The sequence below is a fragment of the Sorex fumeus genome, unplaced genomic scaffold (assembly GCF_029834395.1).
Source record: "Sorex fumeus unplaced genomic scaffold, SorFum_2.1 ptg000054l, whole genome shotgun sequence".
In the NCBI taxonomy this organism is placed as follows: Eukaryota; Metazoa; Chordata; class Mammalia; order Eulipotyphla; family Soricidae; genus Sorex; species Sorex fumeus.
The window spans coordinates 6642325-6667255 of record NW_026606111.1 but is presented as its reverse complement, the minus strand read 5'-3'; the positions used below and the strand labels follow the sequence as shown (position 1 = coordinate 6667255).

At 47.8% G+C, this 24931-nt stretch overlaps 2 protein-coding genes across 2 annotated transcripts in view; one reads left to right on the top strand and one right to left on the bottom strand.

Annotated features, from left to right (window-relative positions):
• LOC130033380 (gamma-aminobutyric acid receptor subunit rho-2) overlaps positions 1 to 24501 on the top strand; it is a 37100-nt gene extending 12599 nt beyond the window's left edge. Inside the window, exons 3-9 of the mRNA XM_056125067.1 lie at positions 12464 to 12531; positions 13714 to 13937; positions 15547 to 15629; positions 15823 to 15963; positions 18028 to 18180; positions 21523 to 21719; positions 24190 to 24501. Coding sequence (XP_055981042.1) covers positions 12464 to 12531; positions 13714 to 13937; positions 15547 to 15629; positions 15823 to 15963; positions 18028 to 18180; positions 21523 to 21719; positions 24190 to 24501 — 1178 coding nt within the window. The remainder of the gene's footprint in view (positions 1 to 12463; positions 12532 to 13713; positions 13938 to 15546; positions 15630 to 15822; positions 15964 to 18027; positions 18181 to 21522; positions 21720 to 24189) is intronic.
• Positions 7504 to 8012, bottom strand: LOC130033382 (40S ribosomal protein S25). Its single transcript, XM_056125069.1, has one exon. It carries the CDS (start codon positions 7942 to 7944, stop codon positions 7567 to 7569), a length of 378 nt encoding a protein of 125 aa, XP_055981044.1. The 5' UTR covers positions 7945 to 8012; the 3' UTR covers positions 7504 to 7566.
• Positions 24502 to 24931: the final 430 nt, after the last annotated feature.

Below are 24931 nucleotides of genomic sequence, written 5' to 3'. Positions count from 1 at the left end.
TCTACCCGAGTCTGCTGTTTCTGGTAGAAGCCAGTATCATTGCCTGGCCAATATCCTCAGCCTAAAGCAGAGCCTGAGGTCTAGAGGATTAAGTGGCAGCATCAATCATGGAGGACAGAGCCTGGGCTTCTTTTCTGCAAGGTCAGTCACAAACCTGGAAACCTCTTAGGAAAGCTCTTTTCTTGGGAGAAAGCCAGAAGTTAAGGCCCTGCACTGTCAGCTGAGTTCCTGCGCTGCTCCTGAGAGACATAGACTGAGTTCAGGCATGCATGGGGTTGCAACGCAGCCCCCCTTAGGGTTGACCTTCCTCAAGCCATATTCCAAGAGACATTGGATTTCCTGCATTCGGAATCCGGTGACTGCAGGACCTGCCCATCCTCCAGAGTATGGAGAGTCAGAACAATCCCAGACCCCAGCCTGAGAGAACTTCTGAGACGGCAAAGACCCTGGCTTTGGGGGAAAGTTGCAGGAAAGGAAGGCTCCGTTTTAGTAGGAGCCATAGAATCTGAAGCTCTTGTGGCAGAAGAGATAGATAGTACAGTGGGAAAGGTGCTTCGCCATCTTCTCGCAGACGAGGAGAGATAGTACAGCAGGTACTTCCTTATCTTTCCCAGTAGAAGATTTTTTGCTCTCTCTAGCAGTACGGATCAAGCATCTGGGCATTCAACTTCTAGAACTCAATGAAAAGCCCAGGTACATGGGATCAGTGATAGCAAACTCCAGGCCTCAAGGAATAGGCAATGGGCTGGTTCTTCCCATCTCCCCACCCCACGGCACCCTGGATATCATGCCCATGAACTGCCTCCAGCTGCTACTTAAGCACATTAACAGCCATGATCCAGAGACACACAAAAGAATCTCGGAACCAAGCAGCTCACTGCAGAGATTTGTCCAGACTCTAATTATCTAAAATTTTAGAATTCTAGGAGTGCGTGGCTGTGAAAGCTTATGCTATTCATAACACGCAAAACAAAATAAATTATCTAGCATCTGCCTGTTCATCAAGTTGAGTGGTGGCTGGAAAATTCAAAACAGGGGCTAGAGTGATAGCACAGCAGGTAGGGCGTTTGCCTTGCAAGCAGCTCACCCAGGTTTGATTCCCAGCATCCTGTATGATCCCCTGAGCACCGCCAGGAGTAATTTCTGAGTGCATGAGCCAGGTGTAATGAGCCATGAGCCCTGTGCATTGCTGGGTGTGATGAAAGAAAGAAAGAAAGAAAGAAAGAAAGAAAGAAAGAAAGAAAGAAAGAAAATTCAAAATAGTGGTAGTGAGAAGGTGTAATGGTAGTGGGACTAGTGTCAAAATATTGAATGTAATTCATTATTGTGAACAACTTTATGAAAATAAAATTTAAAAAATGAATCTGGGCATTTCCCTTTGTTTAGGAGAGTCAAAGAGAAGGAATTTGGGCAAGAGAGATAGCACAGGGGTTAAGGCATTACTTTGCATCTGACTGACCCCAGTTCCATCCCCAGTACTGATGAGGAAAAGAGCCCCATGACCACATTTCACAAGACTTACTTAAGAAGGCTAATAGCAGAGCACAGGAGTCGAGTATGCATGACATGACCAAACCATGGAGTTCATTCGGTATGCCCTTCAGATAGTCCTAGTCTCACTTTGTAACCTTGGTACCCTGGGGACATATAACAAATCTGTTCATATCTTTGAAGAGGTCCAGACCCTGCTTCATACACTAACATGCTCAGGAATTTTTGCTTCTGTATTCTCCTGCCAACTGCCTGCAAATGACCCAACCCCCATCAGGCATTCTGTAAAACGGAGCTCTTGCCTTTGTTCTGGATCCAGTTCTGGAGCAGGAGCTCAACTGGGTCTGCTAGCATAATATAACAGCATCTTCCCAGTTCTGAAGGCCTGCTGCTTTGTTTTTCACTGACTTTTGTGAAAATTTCTACAACAGCATCACCTATGGTCCTTTGAGTACCATCCATAGTGATCATTGAAAACAGAGCCAAAGCCAGGGTCCCGAGCATTGCCAGATATGACTTAAAAGCCTTCAACACCCCTTTCCCTCCAAAGAGAGACAAAATAGACCTACTGCTGTGAATGGTATCTGGGTTCCATGAGCTTCATCTGAACATGAGTTTTATCTTTATTTTTTGTAGTGCCAAGGATGGAACCCAGAGCCACATGTCCCTGAGGGGACATTCTGAGCAAAGATGCCACCAACAGTGCTGGGGTCTGTTCTCTCTCTCTGTCTCAGTCTCAGTCTCTGTCTCTCTGTCTCTGTCTCGCTCTGTCTCTCTCTGTCTCTGTCTGTCTGTCTGTCTGTCTGTCTGTCTGTCTCTCTCCCTCTCCCTCTCCCTCTCCCTCTCTCTCCCCCTCTGTTTGGCTCACATCCCATGGTGCTTGGGGCTTACTCCTGGCTCTGCACTCAGGAATCACTACTGGTCGGGCTCAGGGGACGATATGAGTTACTGGGGATGGATGGAACCCAGGTTGTCCCAGGCGAGTACAATTCCGTCCACCTGTACTAATTCTCTGCCCATTCTTCTCTTTTCCTTCTCTTCCTATTCTATTTCCCGGAGAGTCTACTCCTTATGGATTCATGTTTACAAGTAAATGATAGAGAGACATTTGTCTAAGACTGGATAAATAAATACCCTTCCAATGACCTTTTCAGTTTGGATAGAGAAAAGATTAAAAATCTGGTGGTTTCCTGGTAATCCGGGGATCAGTTGAAACAGAAATACGGTGTGTGCATCCACAGCTGTCTGACTCCAGCTTCCCGGGCTGAGGGGTTGTCAGAGGATGAGAGCATCGCTGGGACTTCTCTGGAGAAATGTTGTCCAGCTGACATTTTAAAATTAAATATCTCAAGGTGTTTGGCACTGGGAATTCAACCCAGGGCCTCATCTAGGGGAAGAATAGGTTCTCTCACTAAGCCACACTTAAAATTTTATTTTTAATTGAAACTTTAAAAGATATGGTCGTAAAATACCCTATTTGGGACCTTTGGGGAGGTCCCAAAAGGCCAGTCATGCCAATATTTCTCAAACTTGAGTATGACTCCACATTATTCCAGGAAGAATCCAGTATCTACCCAGACTAGCCAAGTGTGGGCGGCTAGGCAGCCACAGAATTGCATCCTTTATGGCTTTGATGTTTTTGTTTTTGAGGCTCGCACTGCTTCATCTGCAGAACTTGCACATATGCTCACCTGGGATCATACTCTTATTCAAGGTTCACAAGCTATAGCTGTGATACTCATGGTTGGGGGGTTACTATAGTGCTCACACAGTGCTCACAATGAGTTACATTTCCTGGCTGCCAGTGCTCAAATATTTTACAGTCATGGTGCTTGCTGGGGCCCATCTCCTATAATGATCACACATACCTGATTGTGTTATGCTCAGAAATTGTTGTGGTGCCAGGGATCACAGATAGCAGAGTTGATAGGATGGTGCTTGCCACATGTGGTGACTCCAGAGATTTGGACTTGAGACCAGAGGCTCAGGCAGGTGTTCTAAACTAGTCTTGTGCTATTTCTCTGGGGCCTGTTGGCTTTCGTTTCCATTCCTTAGTCCCTGGGATCAGGCATTGCTAATGTTCACCAACCCTTCTTCAAGAATGACTCACCAGCAGTTTCCTGTAGCTGGGCTTCCCCATTTCTTTTCTCTGGCCTCACGTGGGTGTCTGTGTTTCAACCCACACGCCCGGTGCTGAGCAAAGCTGCACTTTACCCACAGTGGCTGCTTTCACATCCTCCAGGACCTGCCCGGATGTGTGGGGCATAGTGGAGGCAGACAGTCCATCCTGGGTGCTTGTGATGCCTTGAGGAACTGGCTATGCAGCGTGGCTCTCAGCAACTCAGTGCTTTTACTTGAAGGTCGAAAAAATTACTCCTTTCTTCAAAGTATACTCAGTCCTCTACAGGCCAGGTTCTGTACTCTGAGTGCTAGGGAAAAAGTGAGTGAAATAAAAACTCTGTCCTCCAGCTCAGATAGAGAAGGGACCACCAAGTAAAGGGTGGTTGGAGGGTCCGCTCAGGATGGGAGATGCATGCTGAAAGTAGACTATAGACCGAACATGATGGGCCACTTAATACTTGCATTGCAAACCACAACACCCTAAAGGAGAGAGAGCAAAAGGGAATGTGCCTGTCACAGAGGCGGGGGTGGAAGGGATGGGGGGGTGAGAGGGATGCTGGGATCATTGATGGTGGAGAATGGGTACTGGTGGAGGGATGGGTACTCGATCATTGTATGACTGAAATGTAAACACGAAAGTTTGTAAGTCTGTAACTGTACCTCACGGTGATTCATTAAAAAATTAAAAAAAAATTTTTTTTTAAAAAATCTCTGCCTTCCTGCATAGGTAAGAGAAGCTTCAGTGCTCAGCACTCCTCCCAGCTTGGTGCTAGTGGGTCTGTGTGAGGCTGGGGATCAAACCCCAGGCTCTTGCCTGTAAAGCATGTGCTCAACCCTTTGAGACACATCTTCTGACTCTTAGAAGCTTTGTTGAGGGCAGATTTTGGAGACTGGTGAGTGTTACTGCAGGAAAAGGGACTATCAGGGATCCACAAGCTGATATCTTGGGGATCAGGAAAAGCATCTAAAAGGAGCAGCGGAGAGCTAGAGAGACAGCACAGCGGTTAGGGCGTTTGCCTTGCATTCGGCCAACCCGGGTTCAATTCCCAGCATCCCATATGGTCCCCTGAGCACCGCCAGGAGTGATTCTTGAGTGCAGTGCCAGGAGTAACCCCTGTGCATCGCTGGGTGTGACCCAAAAAGCAATAATAATAATAATAATATAAATAAATAAAAGGAGCAGCGGATTTTTACAAGTTCTTGTGTTTTCAATCATTAAATCATGAATTTCCCCTTCCCAGTTCTGCAGTGGTTGGCTGCGCAGGCCTGTCTGAGGGCTCACACACATGGCCTGGTGCCTTCAGGGCTCACACATGTTTAGTTGTGCTGTTTATACATAACGTGGGCTCCTAAGGAAGGCACTTCAGCAGCTAAACCTCCCAGGGACCTCGTCTCCTCTATTTTGAAATGTTTCTTGTTTTAAAAGTGCCTATTCAAGATTTTCCCCCTATTCTTGTGCTGGCTGTCAGGCATTTTTGAGGGGGTGGTTCACCTGGCGATGCATGGGTTACTCCTGGCTCTGCACTCAGAAATTACTCCTGGCGGTGCTCAGGGGACCATATGGGAATGCTGGGAATCGAACCCGGGTCAGCTGCGTGCAAGGCAAATGCCCTACCCGCTGTGCTATTGCTCCAGCCCCTGTCAGGCATTTTTTAAGTGGACTCATGAATTATTTGTGAATTCTGTTTATAAGCCCTTTGCCAGTTCACGAAATTCACCAGTGCTGTGAATATTTTCTCCTACTCTGTGGCTTGGTGTTTCACTCCCTTTGGATAAACAGAATTGCTAAACTTTTTTCCCACTAAGATCTTTTTTATTGCATATGCAGTCAGAAAAGTACATAAATCACAGGTGTATACAGCCACATAACTGGTCTATTTTGTTAACTTTGAAGTCTTTAAAAATAAGTGTGTGTTTTGTCTACCTTTTAATTTTCAACAGAAATGTCCCTGTGAATTACTCAGCTTGCTGTTACAGGAAGTGGGGGTGATTGATTGTCCACTTTTAAAACCAACACTGCATTTAGAAATGATGCCCTATTATTTTTAAATTGCTTAGTGTGTTCGGGATTTCTGGTTGGTTTGTTAACTGAAGGATTCACATTTTTTAAATCAATAGGCATTTAGATATTGGTTTACAATTTATTGTCCTACACTGTCCTCTTTATTGTCTAAACTATACTGCTTTCTTGTTCCTTTTTGGCTCTCTTTTTGCCTGATAATTTAGGTTATTCCTATTTTGGCTCTACTAGTATAGTTTTGAGAAGATACACTCTTAGGTTTAGGAATGTAGCTCAAATTGTACAGCACATATGCCTTGTATGTGCAAGGCCTTGGGTTTGATCCCTGGCATTACAGGCCCACCCCTGCTGGCACTGCTAGGTCCCACCCCCAAATACACAGCCTTATGATTTTTGTGTTTGTGATTTCCCAGAAAAAATGCCATGAATGCTTGTTGTTAATGAACTACCATACTTGTATATTAACGAATTACTTGTACTATTATCCTGGACAGTGTGAAGACCTAAGAACACTTTACTCCGTTACTCTCTCTTCCTATGCTCATGTTTTTCTATTGTGTTTTGAGGCCTCTCCAGCAGTGCTGGTGGGGGGAGGGGGACACCAGGGCCATATCTGGCAGTAGGTGCCGGGGATGGACACAGTGGCTCTATCCACATCAGGTTTGTGCTCCCGTTGAGCTTTCTCCCCAGCCCCTAAATGGGTTTTTGCTATAATTTTTTTTCAATGTCAGAAATCAAACCCAGGACCACATACATAAGGCTTCACAGTCCACAGCTGAGCCTCAATCCAGGCCCTTTGTACCTATCTTTGTTTTATAACCCTATAATCAATGTATCATTCTATCACTGTCATCCTGTTGTTCATCGATTTGCTCGAGTGGGCCAGTTGATTTGCTCGAGTGGGCCAGTAACGTCTCTATTCGTCCCAGCCCTGAGATTTTTTTTTTCTTTTTGGGTCACACCTGGCGATGCACAGGGGTTACTCCTGGCTCATGCACTCAGGAATTGCTCCTGGCGGTGCTCGGGGGACCATATGGGATGCTGGGAATCAAACCCGGGTCAGTTGCGTATAAGGCAAACACCCTACCCACTGTGCTATCGCTCCAGCCCCACCAGCCCTGAGATTTTAACAGCTTCTCCTTACTCATCTTTCCCAACACTGCCGTATTGGAGGCTCTTTCAGGGTCGGGGGAATGAGACCTGTTATCCTTACTGTTTTTGGCATATTGAATATGCCACAGGGAGCTTGCCAGGCTCTGCTGTGCAACCCTACAATATATTATGTATATTGTTTTTTATAGGCAGTGTTTAGAGTATGCACATGCTTGCCATTTTTGGTGTTCTCGCATTGTTCTGGCATGTCCAGTTTTCCCTCCTTTTTGCTACTTGAAACACACTTTGATACAGAACACAACTGTTGGCAAACTCAGTTTTAGCTTGTCATTTCACCACACATGGATTCCCGAAGAGTCAGTGGGGGAGAAACTACATGTATTTTTGCTTTTTTTCTGGAGCCCATGCCCAGCAGTTCTCAGGGACTATTGCCACCTCGGTGCTCAGGGGTCATTCCCTGTGGTACAGAGGGGACCGTGAGAATTGAACTAGGTTCCTCCTGCATGTAAAAAAAAATGTGCTCTACCTGCTGAGGTATTGTGTAGATCTGACATACTTTTTGGGGAGGAGGGGAAACTCCAGGCACTGGTCAGGGTTTAACTTCTGACTCTGTACTAGGGATCTCTCTGATGGTGCTCAGGGAACCATATGAGGTGCCAGCAATCAACCTAGGACCTTTTGCATGTAAAGAATGCATTCTACCTTCTGAGGTTTTGCTCAGGTTCAACATACTTTTTTAAAATTAAAATTTAGATAAATTCTTTTTTTTTAATTTGACTTAATAAAGTTTTTATTTTTCAAAATGTACAGTTGGGACCTGCTCACGCATCTTCCCCTGCAGCTGGGGCATCCCCACCCTTGGTGTTTCTGGTGTAAATTACTTGAGCTCTGTGCTTTGAAACCAGCTTAATAAGTCCTTTACTAAGGAGCTCCTGAAGGGCAGCTCTGGCCAAGGACCCCCGAATCTTCAGCCTCTCAGACACAACAGCAGGGGTGATAAGCTTATAGTTGGGGACTTCCTTGCAGAGCTTGTCGTAGGTGGCTTTGTCAAACAAGACGAGGTTATTGAGCTTGTCCCGAACTTTGCCTTTGGACCACTTCTTCTTTTTCGCCTTGCCCCCAGATTTGTTCACGGGGTCTTTGTCTTTCTTGGCCGACTTTCCGGCATCTTTCTTTTTCTTGTCGTCTTTGGGAGGCATCGCGAAGCTCGGAGGGCAGCAGCCGGCACTGCAACCGCGCTAAGATGTCGGACAAAAAAAAAAAAAAAGCTAAAATTTAGATAAATTCTTAATGTGGGCTTCCAGGACTCTGTGAGGGGAAATAATGGCAGAAAAACTTGGTTTTTAGAAAAGCCCTTGGCTAAGTTTGTGTTGCCTTGAGTTGTTACCTAACTGACTACATTTTCTAACTCCTGCCAAAAATTTCTGTTCACTTCATTAGATTCTTCGCAATGGAAAAATCCACAGCAGTGTCAAGGGGCCAATCACAAGGGCCTGGTCAGTTGAGCTGGTCTGTTGGGCAGGGCTTATTTTCACTCACAACCTCTTTTGGCCCAGGAAATGCAATACGAGTGACCACCACCAAGAGCATCTTAGATTCATTCCACGGTTAATTTAATCTTTGGTCATTGTGATTTCAGAAACCTTTTACTATTGCCAAATATTTCGGGACCCCCCCACTTTCAGCTAGGCATCCCCTAGGAGGTCACTGTCACTGTCACTGTCCTCCCGTTGTTCATCGATTTGCTCGAGCAGGCCCAGTAACGTCTCCGTTGGAGACTTTTGTTGTTACTGTGTTTGGCATATCGAATACACGTCGCTTTCCAGGCTCTGCCGTGCGGGCGAGATACTCTCGGTAGCTTGCGGGGCTCTCCGAGAGGGGCGGAGGAATCAAACTCGGGTCAGCCATGTTGGCTGTGTGCAAGGCAAACGCCCTACTGCTGTGCTATCGCTCCAGCCCCCTAGGGGGTCATACTCTACAATTTAAGAAATTTGTTTTCCAACCTTCCAAACATCTGACAGAACTCAGCCCCACTCAAAAAACAAAATAGGAAGGAGGGTCAAAACCAGTAATTGGCAAGATCCAAGGGTTAAAGGTAGGTAAGGGATATTTTCTGATAATCTTTTAGTATCAGTATTGTAAACCACACGGTTCAAAAGGAGAGAGAGGGGGAGAGAGAGGAGGGAAGAGAGAGAGAGAGGGAGAGAGAGAGAGGAAGAGAGAGAGGGAGAGAGAGAGAGAGAAGAAAAGCACCTGCCATAGAGGCAGGAGGTGGGGGGTGATGGGAAGGAACCTGGGGACACTGGTGCTGGGAAATGTACACTGGTGGAGGGATGGGTGTTGGAATGCTGTATGACTGGAATCCAATCATGAACAGCTTTGTAATGGTCTATCTCACAGTGACTCCATAAAAGAGTTTAAAACACAAAGTTAAAAAAAAAAAGAGAGAGACCAGTCACTGGGAAGAATTTCTTCCCCACAAAAAGGAGGTCCAGAAGGACCCCACAGGAGAGTTCAGGAAATGTGGGAGCGTTAGCAGTGGGGGCAGGGCAGGTCAAGGTGAAAGTCAGCTCCAAGGCCATGCAGACCAAGGGGGGCAGGGCTGTCGGCTCTTGTCTCCAGCCTGAGGTGTGAGTCCCTAGTGCCTCCCCCCAAACTCTCCACAATGACAGTCATCCCAGAACCCTGACCCCACCCTCGCACACTTCATTGCATTTCTCTCAGGAGGACTGCTGGAGCTGTGGAGAGCAAGGCTGAGTCTGAGAAACTGAAACAGACACAAGGCAAACAGATAGATTTTATCTAGAAAATGTCCTTCGCCAACCCCAGCTCCTGCTCAGACACTGGACACATTATCTGAAAACCAGGCCAGTGCGAAGTGGTTCCAAAGAGCGTGGTGGCGCCATTGTTTTGTCCACTTGGCTCCTGGGATGGAACGGCCGGGTGTGTCAGGTCACTTGGCACTCTGGAGAAAGCGAGCAAGGGTGAATGGAATGTGTGGGTCCAGCAAGCACAGCGACTGTGAGGGGATCAAGAGTTTGAACTGTTTCAGTATCTCAGCTGAGTGAGACCCAGCGGGCAAGGGGAGTAAGCAGTCCACTCCCCTCTCAGCAGTGTGGGAGGTCGTAGCCTGGACAAGGGGTCCGGGGCCTGGGAGAGGCCTCCACAAACCTGTTGTTAAAATGAGATCTGCTCTAGGACCGTTTTAACAACACAAACCTCCACCCCACGATGGGGAGCTCCCACTCAGAGTCCGTTACTTGAAAAGCAAGGGTTGGTGAGAGGAAAAAGAGATTACCCAGATGCTAGCTACCTGAGAAGAAGGCATACTTACGTTTTTGCAATTATCTCCCTCTTGAGGAACTGGAGCGATAGCATAGTGGTTAGTGCCTTGCACACGGCTGACCCGGGTTCAATTCCTGGCATCCAGTATGTTCCCCTGAGCACCTCCAGGTGTGATCCCTGAGTGCATAATCAGTAATAACCCCTGAGCACTACTGGGTGTGGCCCAAACACAGAAATACATAAATAAAATCATTTTCCTCTCAGTTTGGAGTCAGGGGTTCATATAGATCTGGCTGGGAAAACAGGTGAAAGAAATGTCTGGTTATGAGAGCAGGAGGATGGAGGACGTGTTCCTGGTGACTGGTCAGAAAATCCCCCTGCTCCCGGCTCTGTGCGATGACCTTGAAGTGTCTCTCAAAGTGTCTCCCCAGAGGGCCTGTGCTGACTCTTCTCTGAGGGAGTGAGGAATCTGGGGATATGTACGCCCTGGTGTGTTCTCTGATGCCTCTGCTACCTCCCTGCTCTAGGACCGTTTTAACAACACTAAGACTTAGAACAAGTTGAAGGGTTGAGGGACAAGGCAGAGACAACAGGGAGGAGAAGTGGCAATGTGAGGAGCAAGATGGAGCTCTTGTGCTCACTCATTCTCAGGGCCTCTCAGTCCTGAGGGGAGGGCCTGCTCCTTGCGTGGAACATTTCCCTCGCTGCATCCTCAGAGTGCCCCTGGGTCCTGGCAGAAGAGAAGATGGTGCGAGAGATGATGGTGTGAGGGGAGATGGTGTGAGAGAACATGGCGTGAGAGAAGGCAGCTGTGAGAGTGGGCTTCTCAGGGGCCCTGACCTGAACCATCAGTTGAGGAACTCAAGGAAAGAAATCAGCTTTTTTCTCCTCTCATTTCTATTCCAAGAGAGGAATAGAAACAAAAACAGAAAATAAAGCATTATACTTTTTTGTTTTTAATATATAAGAATATGGAAAATGTTCACCAAATCATGGCTAGAAGCAAGTGAAACACCTCTATTCTACTGGGCTCAAGTCAAAACAAACAGGGCCAGAGTGACAGTCCAATGGGAAGGGCATTTGCTTGGCATGTGGCCAACCCTGCTTCGATCCCCAGCATCCCATATGGTCCCCCGAGCAGCACCAGGAGTAATTCCTGAGTGCAGAGCCAGGAGTAACCCCTGTGTATTGCCAGGTGTGACCCAAAAAGTCAAAAGAAAAAAAAACCCAAACCAATTTAAACTGGGCAGGAAAATGCAGGTATTAAGGCACTTGCCTTACACACAGCCAACCCTCATTCAATCCTCAGCACCAGATATGATACCCCAGCCTGGGCACTGCCAGAAGTAATTTCTGGTCATAGAGCCCTGAGCACCACCAGGTGAAGCTTCCAAACCAAAAATGTCGAATACACGTGATTACGGTAATCATCCCCTCTCGGAGAGCCCGGTAAGCTACCAAGAGTATCCCACACACACGGCAAAGCCTGGCAAGCTCCCTGTGGCGTATTCGATATGCCAAAAACAGTAACAACAAGTTTCACAATGGAGACGTTACTGGTGCCGGCTTGAGCAAATCGATGAACAGTGGGACGACAGTGCTACAGTGCTACACATATTGTTGTGCTTCACTGTGACCCACTGTGCACAGAGATCGAACCACATAAGGTCAGGAATATCCTAGAGGAGAGCCCCCAGCTTTTGGGTAGTTGCTCTGTGGATATTGATCCCTGGGCAGACAGCACCCCAGTTCCCATGAGAAGCTCTTAGGACATTATGGTTTGCAAGACAGATACAAGAGGTTATCATATTTGTTCTGTTAGCTAACTCACAAACCATAATGCTCAAAATGGAGAAACAGAGAGAGACAGAGAGACAGAGAGATAGAGACAGGGACAGAATCAGAGACAGAGACAGAAAGAGACAGAGAAATGCGGGCCATAGAGGCTGGGTGTGGGGGTAGGAGGTGGCAGGAGGGAAACTGGGGTCATTGGTGGTGGGAAATGAGCACTGGTGGAGGGATGGGTGTTAGGAATTGGTATCACTGAAACCCAATCGTGAACAGCTTTGTAACTTTATTTCGGAGTGACTCAATAAATACTTTAAGAAGAAGGAGAAAAAGAAGCTTTTATGAGCTGTTCTTGAGCCTTGCTTGACCTTTAAGAGTCACTGGCAGACCAATGCCCAGGTCTCCACAGATGCACGGAGCCACCGCATTGCCACCTGTCCCTGCTGAGCCGGCAAGAAACAGCAATCAGTTCAGTATCAGCACTCACCCAGGCCCCAGAGGAGTGATTGCAACCTCTGGCTCCCTTGGGTGCCTCAGCCATTCAGAAGCTGCGCCCCGCCCCAGCAGAAAGGCCCCCAGGCTCCCTCCCCACTCAGGCTCAGGAGGAGGGGAACTGCCTAACGAGCTGTGTCTGCTCCTTTTCAGGCCCAGCCATTCCCGTAGGCGTGGACGTGCAGGTGGAGAGCCTGGACAGCATCTCGGAGGTGGACATGGTACGCTGTGCCCTTGGACAGCCTCCTGGGTGCTTTCCTGGCTAAGGCTCTGTGAGAGCCTAGGGGTGGGGGTGGGGGCCACACATAGACTGGGAGCTGGCTAAGTCAGGGTGTCAGGGAGGGGGACAGGCCAGAGGGGGTGGAGATAAAATCTGGATTGGTGGGGGTGCATACCTGGTTTGTACTCAGGGGCCATTCCCAGCTCTGTGCTCTGTAGTGAGCTCTGCTGCTGCTTGGGCAATCATGTGAGGTGCTAGGAATCACATGGGGTCCCCTGCATGCAAAGTAAGCTCCCTATCCACTCAAGTATGGCTCTGGCTTCTCAGACTGGGATTTGGGACTGACCCAGGGGCAGCGATGTCTAGAAAAGGGGGTTCTCGAGCTTCCAGGGCAAAAGGAACCTGGAGTGTGGGTGCTGCTCAAATGCAGAGTCCGGGGCTTGTCCCAGACTCCCAGATTTTGTCTCTGGGGTTTAGGCCCTCCCCAGGACAGCACATGCCTCAGATGACAGAAGCTCAGGAAAAACAGCCAGATGTGCGGGTGGACCTGTGCGGGCCTTGGGTAGGCAAGGGAAGGTCTCTACCAGATAATGGGAGGGGAGACTCTCTGCAAAGCCAAAGACGTGGAGGCTCAGGAGACCACGGGGATTGACGAGAGATAGAATAGAGAGGGAACAGGGCTGGAGAGGCACCAGGCAGGGGTCCCATTCATGCGAGGGAGGTCACACAGACAGTGGAGGACAACCGAGAAGGCTGGAGCCAAAGCAGGCACTGGGCCTTGGGGCCACCTGCCCTGCACCTCTGCATCCTTCCTCCATCCACCCTGCACTGGGTCTGGCTGTGGGGAAAGGTCATGCTATGACCCCTCCTTCCCTGAGAAATGTTTATGTGACCCCAGGGCTGAAGATAAATAAAACTGGTCACTAGAGAGCCAGAGTGGTACGTTAAGGGCTAGTGATTATGCTTCGCACACATGTTTCCATCCGCACAGCCCGAGTTGAGGCTGTTGCCTCCTGGGTTTTTGTCTCACGAGGCACAGACACGGCCAGGTCTCCTCTCCCTTCTCCCGGCCACGCTCCATCCAGGCTCCCGACAGGGGAACTGACATCCTGACGGTGCAGGCAGAGGTAGGAGCAGGTGTCTGGTAAGGAGGGAAGCTTTCCAAGTCTGTCCTGTCCCCCAGGACTTCACTATGACCTTGTACCTGCGGCACTACTGGAAGGACGAGCGGCTGGCCTTCCGCAGCTCCAGCAACAAGAGCATGACCTTCGACGGGAGGCTGGTGAAGAAGATCTGGGTGCCCGACGTGTTCTTCGTGCACTCCAAGCGCTCCTTCATCCACGACACCACCACGGACAATGTGATGCTGCGGGTGTTCCCTGATGGCCATGTGCTCTACAGCCTTAGGTGACTGGCACCCCGTGCTCAGGCCCTGAAGGGCTGGTTTCGGGGTTGGGTCAGTGGGGTCTATAGTTGGGTCAGTGGGGTCTGTAATTGGGTTGGTGGGGTTCATTGGGCATGTGGCTAGATCAGTTGTGTACATGGTTGTGTTCGTGGGGTTCATGGCTGGGTTCATGGGGGGGGTCTATGAGGTATGTTGATTAGGTTGCTGTGGTCTAAGTCGCCCATGGTTGGGTTCGTGGAATCTGTGGTTGGTTTAGTGGGTTTTGTGGTGTCCATGATTGAGTGGGTGAGGTCTGTAGTTGGGTTGGTGAGGTCCATAGGGTTCGTGAATTGGTCAGCAGGGTTCATGGTTGGGTTGGTGGTGAGCATGGTTGTGTTGGTTGGGTATGTGGTGTCCGTGGTTGTGTTAGTGGGGTCTGTGGGGTTCATGGTTGGGTTGGTAGGGTCTGTGGGTCTGTGGTTTGATCACTGGGATATGTGGTTAGGTCAATGTGGTCCATGATTATTTCTGAGGATTCATGGTTGGGCTAGTGGGGTCTGTGGCTGAGTCAGTGGGTCCATGATTGGGGTGGTGAGGTCTTTGTTTGAGTCAGTGGGGTCAGTGGCTGGGTCAGTGGGATCTATGGTTGGGTTAGCGGGGTCCATGGCTGGTTGGTGGGGTCTGTGATTGGGTCACTGGGGTCTGTAGCATCCTAGGTGCCAGACTCTGAAGATGAAGTGACATCCCTGCTCACTGTACCTCTTTAGCTTGGAGTAGGTCTGAGTGATCCATGGAATATGCCAAGCCTCTGCCTTTCACCTCCAAGAGCCTATAGCTCCTATATTGGGATGAAGATTTTGTTTTCATTGTGGGTCACATCCAGCAGTGCTTGGGGTTGCTCTTGGCAGTGCTCACGTGGTGCCAGGGATCAAATTTGGACCTCCATGCAAAATATGTATTCCAGCCCTTGAGCTATCTTCCAAGCCCTGGAAATTAAGGTTTTAGAGGGTTTTTTTTCTGGGGGGGGGGATATTGGGGACACACCTGGTAGTTCTCAGGGACCATGTGGTGCTGGAGATCAAACCAATTTGCTGCATACAAAGCAAGTGTCTTAATCCCCGTAGTATCTCTTCAGACCTAGTAATGAAGATTTCTTTTAAAAAAGAATATTTAGCTATTATTTATTGTGTCTCATAATAAATTGGCTTCTGGACTAAGAGGTGCACAGTCGAAAGATACTTTATTTCACATCATTCCTGGTCTTCCTGTGGGAAGACAGTTTCTATGGTCAAGAGATTTAGATGCAAACACAGGGAAAGAGGTGCCCAGGCTGGCATCTCTGAGGGAGACTATGACATTTTGGTTGAAAGCAATGAGTAGATAAGGGTGCAGGTGTAGGCCATCAGCTGCCCACATTGTCAATATATGAAAGCCAGGTGGAGTATCAAGAACATCTTCTAGAGAAGGCTCAAGTCTAAGCGTTAAGGTTCTGTAACTTCACTCACTGAGTTTCCTGGTTTTTGAAGTAGGTGTGGGAAGGCAACTCTTGGTGCATTCCACAGTGCTTTACCTCTGGGAAAAAGGGAGAACCAGATTCTGCCTAAGCCAACAGGTATGTTTGGGTTGTTTCAGGATCACAGTCACAGCCATGTGCAACATGGACTTCAGCCACTTCCCCCTGGATTCTCAGACCTGTTCTTTGGAGCTGGAAAGTTGTGAGTACAGGGAGACTAACCACCAGTCCACCTCCGTCCCTCCTGGCTCCATGTCCAGGGTGAGTGACCATGAAGGTGAGTGCTTCCAAGCACTCACACTTATCAAGACCCACTAACTCTCAGACTGGGGTGAGATTTCCTGGACTGTTGCTCCAAAAAGGAGTTAAATTAACGAGTTTTTCTCCTCCCAAAGATGCATACACAGATGAAGATCTGATGCTATATTGGAAGAATGGGGACGAATCCCTGAAGACGGATGAGAAGATCTCCCTGTCTCAGTTTCTGATTCAGAAATTTCACACCACATCCCGACTAGCCTTCTACAGCAGCACTGGTACCCCAGCACGCCACCCACTAACTGAGATGTAGAAGAAAATGCTAGAATTCCTCTTTAACTTAAGCTTTCCCGCTTCCAGCAAAACTACTTAAATACTACATTTAAAAACAGAGTGCAAGGACTGGGGAGACAGTTCAGGCAGCAAAGCATAGGCTGGCATGGGGGACACGCTAAGGTTGGTCACCAGTTCACTGGCAGCATCAAATGTAACTCTCAGAACCCTCAGCAGTGTTGATGTGTGGCCCTGATAAGATTGTGGAGTGGGGAGAAGGGTTGTTTTGTTTGAGTTTTGGGGCCACATCTGGATGCACTCAGAGAGAATTCCTGTAGATTCTCGGGGGACCATATGTGGTGTCAGGATCAAATATATGTTGAGCATGTAGGGGAAGCACCTTAACTCCTATACTATCTGTGAGTAAAAATATTTTTTTATAAAATTTTATAACAAATATTAATCAGTGGTTCCCAAGTTGCCATAGAAACTGTCTTCCCACAGGAAGACCAGGAATGATGTGAAATAAAGTATCTTTCGACTGTGCACCTCTTAGTCCAGAAGCCAATTTATTATGAGACACAATAAATAATAGTTAACTATTCTTTTTTTAAAAAAATCTTCATTACCAGGTCTGAAGAGATACTACGGGGATTAAGACACTTGCTTTGTATGCAGCAAATTGGTTTGATCTCCAATACCACCCGATAAAAATATTTTTAAAATTATTTTTCTTTTAATCAGAAAGTATTGCCACCAAAAATTATATGACCAGAGGAAATTATTTTAGAATTTAGAAAACACTATTGCTGACCTTTGCATTAGTCTTGTAATTTTACATGAGTCAAGTCATATTCTGTAACATGAGATAACTTTTGTTATAGTTGTAATGAACTTGGCTCCACTCTGTACCCCTGAAATTACTTTTTTCTGTCACCACTGTGTGTACCCCAGACTATGAGATACAGAGAGGGACCACTTCTGAGTTCTCTCCAAAGACTGAGCTAAGGTGAGAATAGGCTGGGCATAGATACAGCCTCAATGATATGCTACACATTCACATTGTCCCTGGCACCATTATGGGACCACTGGTTAGATAATGATCTGTAGAGACTGGGGACACATCAGGTGGTTCTCAGAGCTTATTTCTGGTTCTGTGCTCAGGGGTCACTCCTGCTGGTGCTCTGGGGACCATATGTGGAAGCAGGGATTTGAATCGGGATCAGCTGCATGCAAGTCAAGTGCCTTACCCCCTGTACCATCTCTCTGGTATTATGATATTAATATATTTTTTTGCTTTTTGGGTGACACCTGGCCATGCACAGGGGTTGCTCCTGGCTGTGCACTCAGGAATTACTCCTGGTGGTGGTCAGGGGACCATATGGGATGCTGGGAATCGAACACAGGTCGGCTGTATGCAAGGCAAATGCCCTACCCACTGTGCTATCGCTCCAGCTCCTATGGTATCAATATTTTATAACAAATATTAATCAGTGGTTCCCAAGTTGCCATAATGAAATAGATCATTTCAATATTCTCATTTTGTGAATGACCAAATGGTAAGTGACTTTACACAGAGCAGATGAAGCCTCAGGAGTGAAGTATGTTAAGACTGCAGAATCACATGAATGACTTGTTTCTTTGGGGGATGGATGTGGAGACTGAGCCAACCAATTTCCCAATAGAGAGACAAGAGCCCAGCTCTGTTGGGACCTGCCTCAGTTGCTCGGGCCCAAACAAAGTAGAACCATCCAACTTCTTATACTCTTGAGTGTTGAGTCACCCTGAAAACAAAGTCATGTGGTTTGCAAATACCTAATATCAAACCTCCCAAACAACATCTATCACTGCTTATATTTCCCAGATGCTATGAAGAGAAACTATAAAATATAGAATAAGACAGTGGATGGACTAGTTATTCTGGCAAGATATTCCCTCTATAGGAGAGACTTGGGGAAGGTTATATGAAGCCAACAGATGTCTCACTTGGCTTTAGAAGGACTCTCAGGGAGAGAGAGTGCTCTTGCCTTAGACTGGAGCTGACTTCCTTTTTTCCTGTGCCCCCACAGGCTGGTACAACCGTCTGTACATTAACTTCACATTGCGTCGTCACATCTTCTTCTTCTTGCTCCAAACCTACTTCCCCGCCACCCTGATGGTCATGCTGTCCTGGGTGTCCTTCTGGATCGACCGCAGAGCTGTGCCGGCCAGAGTATCTCTTGGTAAAAGCATTAGCAGGAGTTTAATAGGCCATTGTTTTTTTTTTTCATTGATCACTATGCACACACACACACACACACACACACACACACACATACCACACAATAACAGAAGTGTTATTTGGAGCTCTTACCTAACGGGCTGTCACTGTCAAAAGCCACAGTCTCCCCCCCACCAGCTCTCAGTCCCCAAATACATACCTGTCTCCACTAACCACAAGTGATCTTTGTCCCTAGACAGGTGCTTCTCAACCTTTCTCCAGCTGTGGCCTCCTTCTGTTTTGTTGTAATGGAATTTGCTCCATCAGTCACACCAGAAACAACTTTAGGTGGGAAAGAAGGAGATTTAATTATTTAAGACGGACTGCAAGAAGGCCCAGCGCAGAGGTAGGAGAGTTTAAATAGGAAGATTCCTGGAACCCTAGCACACTTGCCGGACAGAGATAAGAGCAAAAGAATGAGGGTTTTTCATTGGTTACTTGGTGACAATACACGGAGGCACATTGAGGCAGGAGGGGTATAAGATGAGACTTATAAGACGGGACTCATTACTGGGAAGCTTTGTGATAGATACATTTGTTTTAGAATCCATGTAAATAGTTATTAATCTATTCATTGTTTCAGTGGACCTCCTCCTTCCCACTCAGGAAAAAGGCAGATCTGGGTCCTTCTGTTCTGATCAGTTTTATGATTTACAAATTTATGATCTATTTATCTCTGCCCGGTTCCCAGAAGAGGTTGTTCAGAGCTCCCACCTCTCCCTGGTTATCTATACTTAGCTACTTTCTCATGTTTCTCACTTTCCCATCACTGCAACATCAAGATACACATCAAGTTACATCAAGATAACACATTTCTTAATCCAAAGGGAACAGTGAGGGCAGAGCCCAAACTGCAATTCGACTCTTACATATCACAGTTTTCTTTCTGTGACCACCCTGTTTCTGTACCCGCCTCCCGTCCTACTGGTTGGGCCCTAGTCTCATGCACAATTCTCACCTGTGGCCCCTTGGAACATTCTGGGGACCCACAGCAGCCCCTGCGACCCCTGGCTGAGAGAGACTGCTCTCAGGGGCGCTCTGCTAGAACTCTCCCATCTGCTCAGGAATCCTTTCAGAAGGACAAAGCCCTTGTGACCCCTAGCACTCACATCCTGATAACTCAAGACTCGGTAACATGAGAAAGTTAGGGGGTTGGAGAGATAGTACAGCAAGTAGGGCCCTTGCCTTGAATACAAGCTACCCGGGTTCAGTCCCCAGCATCCCATAAGGTCCCCCAAGCACCTCCATGAGTGATTCCTGAGTGCAGAGCCAGGAGTTAGCCCTGAGCATTGCCCGGTGTAACCCCAAACCCAAAGACAAGTAAATAAATGAAACACTTTGGACAAAGGCCCAATGTGTGTTCTCTAAGTGCAGGAGTCATATTAGCTGACCTTGTTCAGACAGGCAGCAAGTTTGGAAGCAGGAATCCCCTAGGATGGGATTTCTGGGTCGGAGATGCTGCACTCCCTGGACTGTGGCTTTCGACTTTAACAAACTCTGAGTTCCAGAGTGAGAATCTATAACTCGTCACTGTCAATTTGGACACAATCGGGGTGGGTCCTTGAGAACTGTGAAGGTTAAACCGACGAGGCACAGAAAGGAAGAAACAAGTGGGATAGTTTTCCAGGAGTTTCCAGTCTTCAAGGACTCCCTTAAGATTTGGGAGGCTTCTTTTAGTCACTGTTTATGGTCCATGTCCCCAGCCAGGTTTGACCCCTGTATCCCATATGGCTCCCTGATCCCTGGCAGGAGCATTCCCTGAGTATGTAGAGCCAGGAGTAAGCACTCAGCTCAATCAAGTGTAGCAAAACACAAAAAAACAAAAATTCTGACTAAAATAATATTCCACTTTGTATTTTTTTAAAAATTTATTTGGTTTGGGGAGTCACACCTGGCAGTTCTCAGGGCTTTCTTCTGGCAATGCTCAGGAGACTGTATACAGTGCCAGGGAATGAAGCAGGGTTGGCTGTGTGCAAGGCAAGCACTTTAATCCCTTATACTATCTCCTCAGACCCCACAACTGAATTTCAATTCCGTTTCTGTAGCTCTCCTGATCTTGTGAGGTGTGAGGTGAGGTGGCTGGGGTGTGAGGCCAACTTGTTGTCACAAGACAGTTCAAAGGACTAGAATGCTTGCTTTGCATGCGGTCAGCCTGGGGACCACACCCAGCATGGTCAACTTGTCAAAGTTCAGCAGGGCTGGGAAGACAGTTCAAAGGACTAGAATGCTTGCTTTGCATGTGGACAGCCTGGGGACCACACATAGCCCCACCTCACAAAAACCAGTCCCCCAAAGTGATAAAAAAAATGAAAGGAGATGAGGAACCTCAGAAAGAGAGAGAGAGAGAGAGAGAGAGAGAGAGAGAGAGAGAGAGAGCGCTCTACACTCTGAGCATGTGTTTGACATACCCAATGCCTGTGTTCAATCCCTGGCACTGCGTGGTCCCCAGACCACTACCTCTAGGAGTGAGTCTCAAGCACAGAGCTGGAAGTAGTCCTGAGCACTTCCAGGTGTGGTCCCTCCTAAACCAAGAAGCAAAAGTATAGAATAAGGGGACTGGAGCAATAGCACAGCGGGTAGGGCTTTTGCCTTGCACGTGGCCAACTGAGGTTCGATTCCCAGGATCCCATATGGTTCCCCGAGCACCTCTAGGAGTGATTCCTGAGTACAGAGCCAGGAATAACTCAAAAATCAAATATATATATGTATATATATATATAATAAGTAGCAGCAGAGCCTGGCAAGCTCCCCATGGAGTATTCAATATGCCAAAAACAGTAACAACAAGTCTCACAATGGAGACGTTACTGGTGCCTGCTCAAGCAAATCAATGAACAACGGGAGGACAGTGCTACAGTGCAGTGCTATAATAAATATATCAAAGGAGAGAAATGGCAAAGAGTGTATTGGGATCCACAGCATGGAAGTGGATCTCTCTCTCTCTATATATATATATATGTGTGTGTGTGTGTGTGTGTGTGTGTGTGTATCATATATACACATATATACCTTTTTTGAGGGGGTCATATGCAGCAATGCTCAGGGGTTACTCCTGGCTCTGCACTCAGGAATTACTCCTGGCAGTGCTTGGGGGGCAGTGCTTGGGGGACCATATGGAATGCAGGGGATTGAACCTGGGTCAACCCCATGCAAAGCAAAAACGCCCTCCCCGCTGTCCTATCGCTCCAGCCTCGGGGATCTCTCTCTAGACGGAAGAAAGAGAGAATGTGAAGTGTGATGGAGGGAAAGGCAGGGTGCTGCTCTCCACCCTGCCGAGTGACTGAACTAAGCCTGCCTGTGGCAGGTATCACCACGGTGCTGACCATGTCCACCATCATCACGGGCGTGAACGCCTCCATGCCCCGCGTGTCCTACATCAAGGCGGTGGACATCTACCTGTGGGTCAGCTTCGTGTTCGTGTTCCTCTCGGTGCTGGAGTACGCGGCCGTCAACTACCTGACCACGGTGCAGGAGCGCAAAGAGCGGAAGCGTCGAGACAAGGTGCGTTTCCTTGTCGAGCCGCTGGTTGGAAGGGGGATGGTCACACACACGTCGAAAAGGGAAACACAAAGGCGAAAGGGGAGGGACTATGTTAGAAGAGGTTCGCGCCTCTATCACCCAGGATCCCAGAAAGCTGAGTGTTGGCACACAGTGAGGAGGAGGAGGAGAATTTGTGTTCATGGTCAACTTGTCAAAGTTCAGCAGGGCTGGGAAGACAGTTCAAAGGACTAGAATGCTTGCTTTGCACGTGGTCAGCCTGGGGACCACACCCAGCAGTGCTCAGGGAGTATTCCAGCAAGGCAAGTGCCCTACCCATTGAACTATCTCTCCAGCTCTGCCTTTTGATTATTGATGCAGGATGAATGAGAATAGAAATAAGTAAACAATCATATCTGGTTAAAAAAAATAAAAATGACACTCTCCCCCCCCAACCACAAAATATTTCCTCAAGTATAAGAATAATTCAGGGGACCAGAGAGATAAAATAAGGTTAAAGCATTTGTCTGGCAGACATGTCCGTCTCAGATTTGATCTTCAGCACCACATATGATCCCCAGAGCCCTTTCAGGAGTGATCCCTGAGCACAATGCCAGGAGTAAAACCTGAATACTACCAGGTGTGATCCAAAAAACAAAACAGAAGACTATTTCAAGCAATTCCAATTTTGCATGAAGTCATCCATCCACTTTTGCGTTCTAAAGTTATCCATTTGAGTATTTTAAGATTTAAGAAGCAGGGTGTGAAGCATCTCATTATGGCACTTTCCCAAATGGAAAATAGAGATACCACAGTACCGTGAACCAGGCTCCTTAGAGGCACAGTAAAACCACTAAGTTGAGAAGATTAAATCCAGGGTCAATTGGTGACAACAAGTAGGCCTCACGCCCCAGCCAACAACAACCAGCCCAGGCAACAGCTGGAAGCTTCTGTGTTAACTTAAGTAGGAGAAGGGTGTGGGACAGGCTCTAGAGATGGAATAAAGGGGCTCTACCACTGAGTCACTTTCCGGGCCTCCTCAGGATTTCATAGAAATATTTTTATACTTGCCAAAACAGTTGGAAGGCAGGATAATATACCAGCACCTCCACCAACATGGTGAACATTCTTTCTTGTTTTGCGCGAGCTGTTTTTTCCATAATTTGTGCAGTTGGACTATTGAATAATACACGGAGGTCTTATGAGCCCTTTACCCTTAAATAGAGCTCTCCCCTGTCTAATCCTTTGATTCGGGCACAGCCCCACACATGCTGATTCCCGTATCTGATATTAAAACAGGTGGTTTCCAAGTTCTGGGTCAGACATGCTGTGTAACCTCAGAAGTGATTGTCACACCTCTAGGTCTTAGTAGGTGTGACAGTTGAGGGTGTTTGGATTGATATCAAAAGATTTCTTGGCTGGAGAGAGAGAGTGCAGGGGTTAAGCGTTTTTCTTGCACACAGCTGACCCCAGTTTGAATCCCCAGCATCACTTATGGTCCTGGAGCCCTGCCAGGAGTGATCCCTGATCCCAGAGCCAGGAGTAAGTCCTGAGCACCACTGGGTATGACTCCAAAACCAAACCAAACCAGAAAATAAGCAAAAGTTCTCAAACCTGGTATTACAGAAGAATCACCTGGGAATTTTGAGTCAGAGAGGACCTTAAGAGTGGCCAGTGCTGGGGGAAAAAGCAGCTCAGATAGAGAGGGGACCAACAAGTAAAGGGTGTTTGGAGGGCCTGCTTGGGATGGGAGATACATGCCAAAAGTAGACTATAGGCTGAATATGATAGTCATTCAATACTTGCATTGCAGACCACAACACCCTAAAGGAGAGAGAGAGAGAGAGAGTAAAAGGGAATGTGTCTGCCACAAAGGCGGGGTGGGGGGGTTGAGGGGGAATGGAGGGGGTGGGAGGGATACTGGGATCATTGGTGGTGGAGAACGGGCACTGGTGGAGGAATCGGTACTTGTTCATTGTATGACTAAAACGCAATCATGAAAGTTTGCAAGTCTGTAACTATCTCACGGTGCTGCCAACAAACTGCCCTCCCATTGTTCATCGATTTGCTCGAGCGGGCCCAGTAACATCTCCATTGTGAGACTTCTTGTTACTGTGTTTGGCATATTGAATACTCTTGGTAGCTTGCCAGGCTCTTCAAGAGGGGTGGAGGAATCGAACCCGGCTCAGCTGGGCTGGCTGCATGCAAGGCAAATGCCCTGCCGCTGTGCTATCACTCTCATGGTGATTCATTAAAAAATAAAAAGTAAAAAAAAATTAAATTAAAAAAATAAAGAGTGACCAGTTAAAGCTTGTCTGAGCTGGCTCTCATAGACTGCCTGGATGCAGCAGCCTGGGACCAAGTGAGCCTGGAGTCTTTCGAGTCCTGCATCTCAGAGCAGCTCTGGGATGCCGTGGCTCTCATCCCAGACCTCTCCCTCTGCTGCACCCACAGGCTGACCCCTCCCTCCCTCCCCCTTGTGTTTTCTGCTCAGTTACCCTGCGCATGTGGGATCCTTCCGTCCAGAACCATGATGCTGGATGGGAGCTACAGCGAATCCGAGGCCAACAGCCTGGCGGGGTACCCCAGGGGCCCAATTCTGACAGAGGAAGAAAGGCAAGACAAAATCGTGGTGCACCTGGCCCTTGCCAGTGAGTCCAGCTCCTCCAGGAAGAAGGGGCTGTTGAAGGGCCAGATGGGTCTTCGCATCTTCCAGAACACCCACGCCATTGACAAGTACTCCAGGCTCATTTTCCCTGCCACCTTTATCTTTTTCAACTTAATTTATTGGTCCGTGTTTTCCTAAGGGACTTGAATGACCTGCTGGGGGTGCACTGACCCCTCACCCTTTCAAGCAGCACCCCCCCCTCACTGGGGAGCCTGGGGTACTCCAGCTGCCTCACTTCAACCTCCATGGGCTAGGTTTATCCTCTTTCATGCCTCTGTCCTTGTGTGTATGCAGTTTCAGGAAAGTGACCTCCTCCCCATACTTAGTAAGGATAATAACCCAATACCTCCCAGACTTCCAGGACCCTTCTGAGGCCGCCAGAGTTCATGGAAGTGGAAAGTGAAGGGAATGTTGGGGGGGAGGGAGCTTTGGATAGAGGATCATGGGAATTAGGATTCAAAGGAGAAGGAGGAGGAGGTAAAGGAGGATGGGGAGGAGGAGGAGGACAAGGAGGAGAAGAAGAAGGAGGAGAAGGAGAAAGAGAAGGAGAAGAAGGAGGAGCAGGAGT

Coding starts and splice junctions, on each gene's coding strand:
- LOC130033382 (XM_056125069.1), bottom strand. CDS start 7,944: ATGCCTCCCAAAGACGACAAGAAAAAGAAAGATGCCGGAAAGTCGGCC.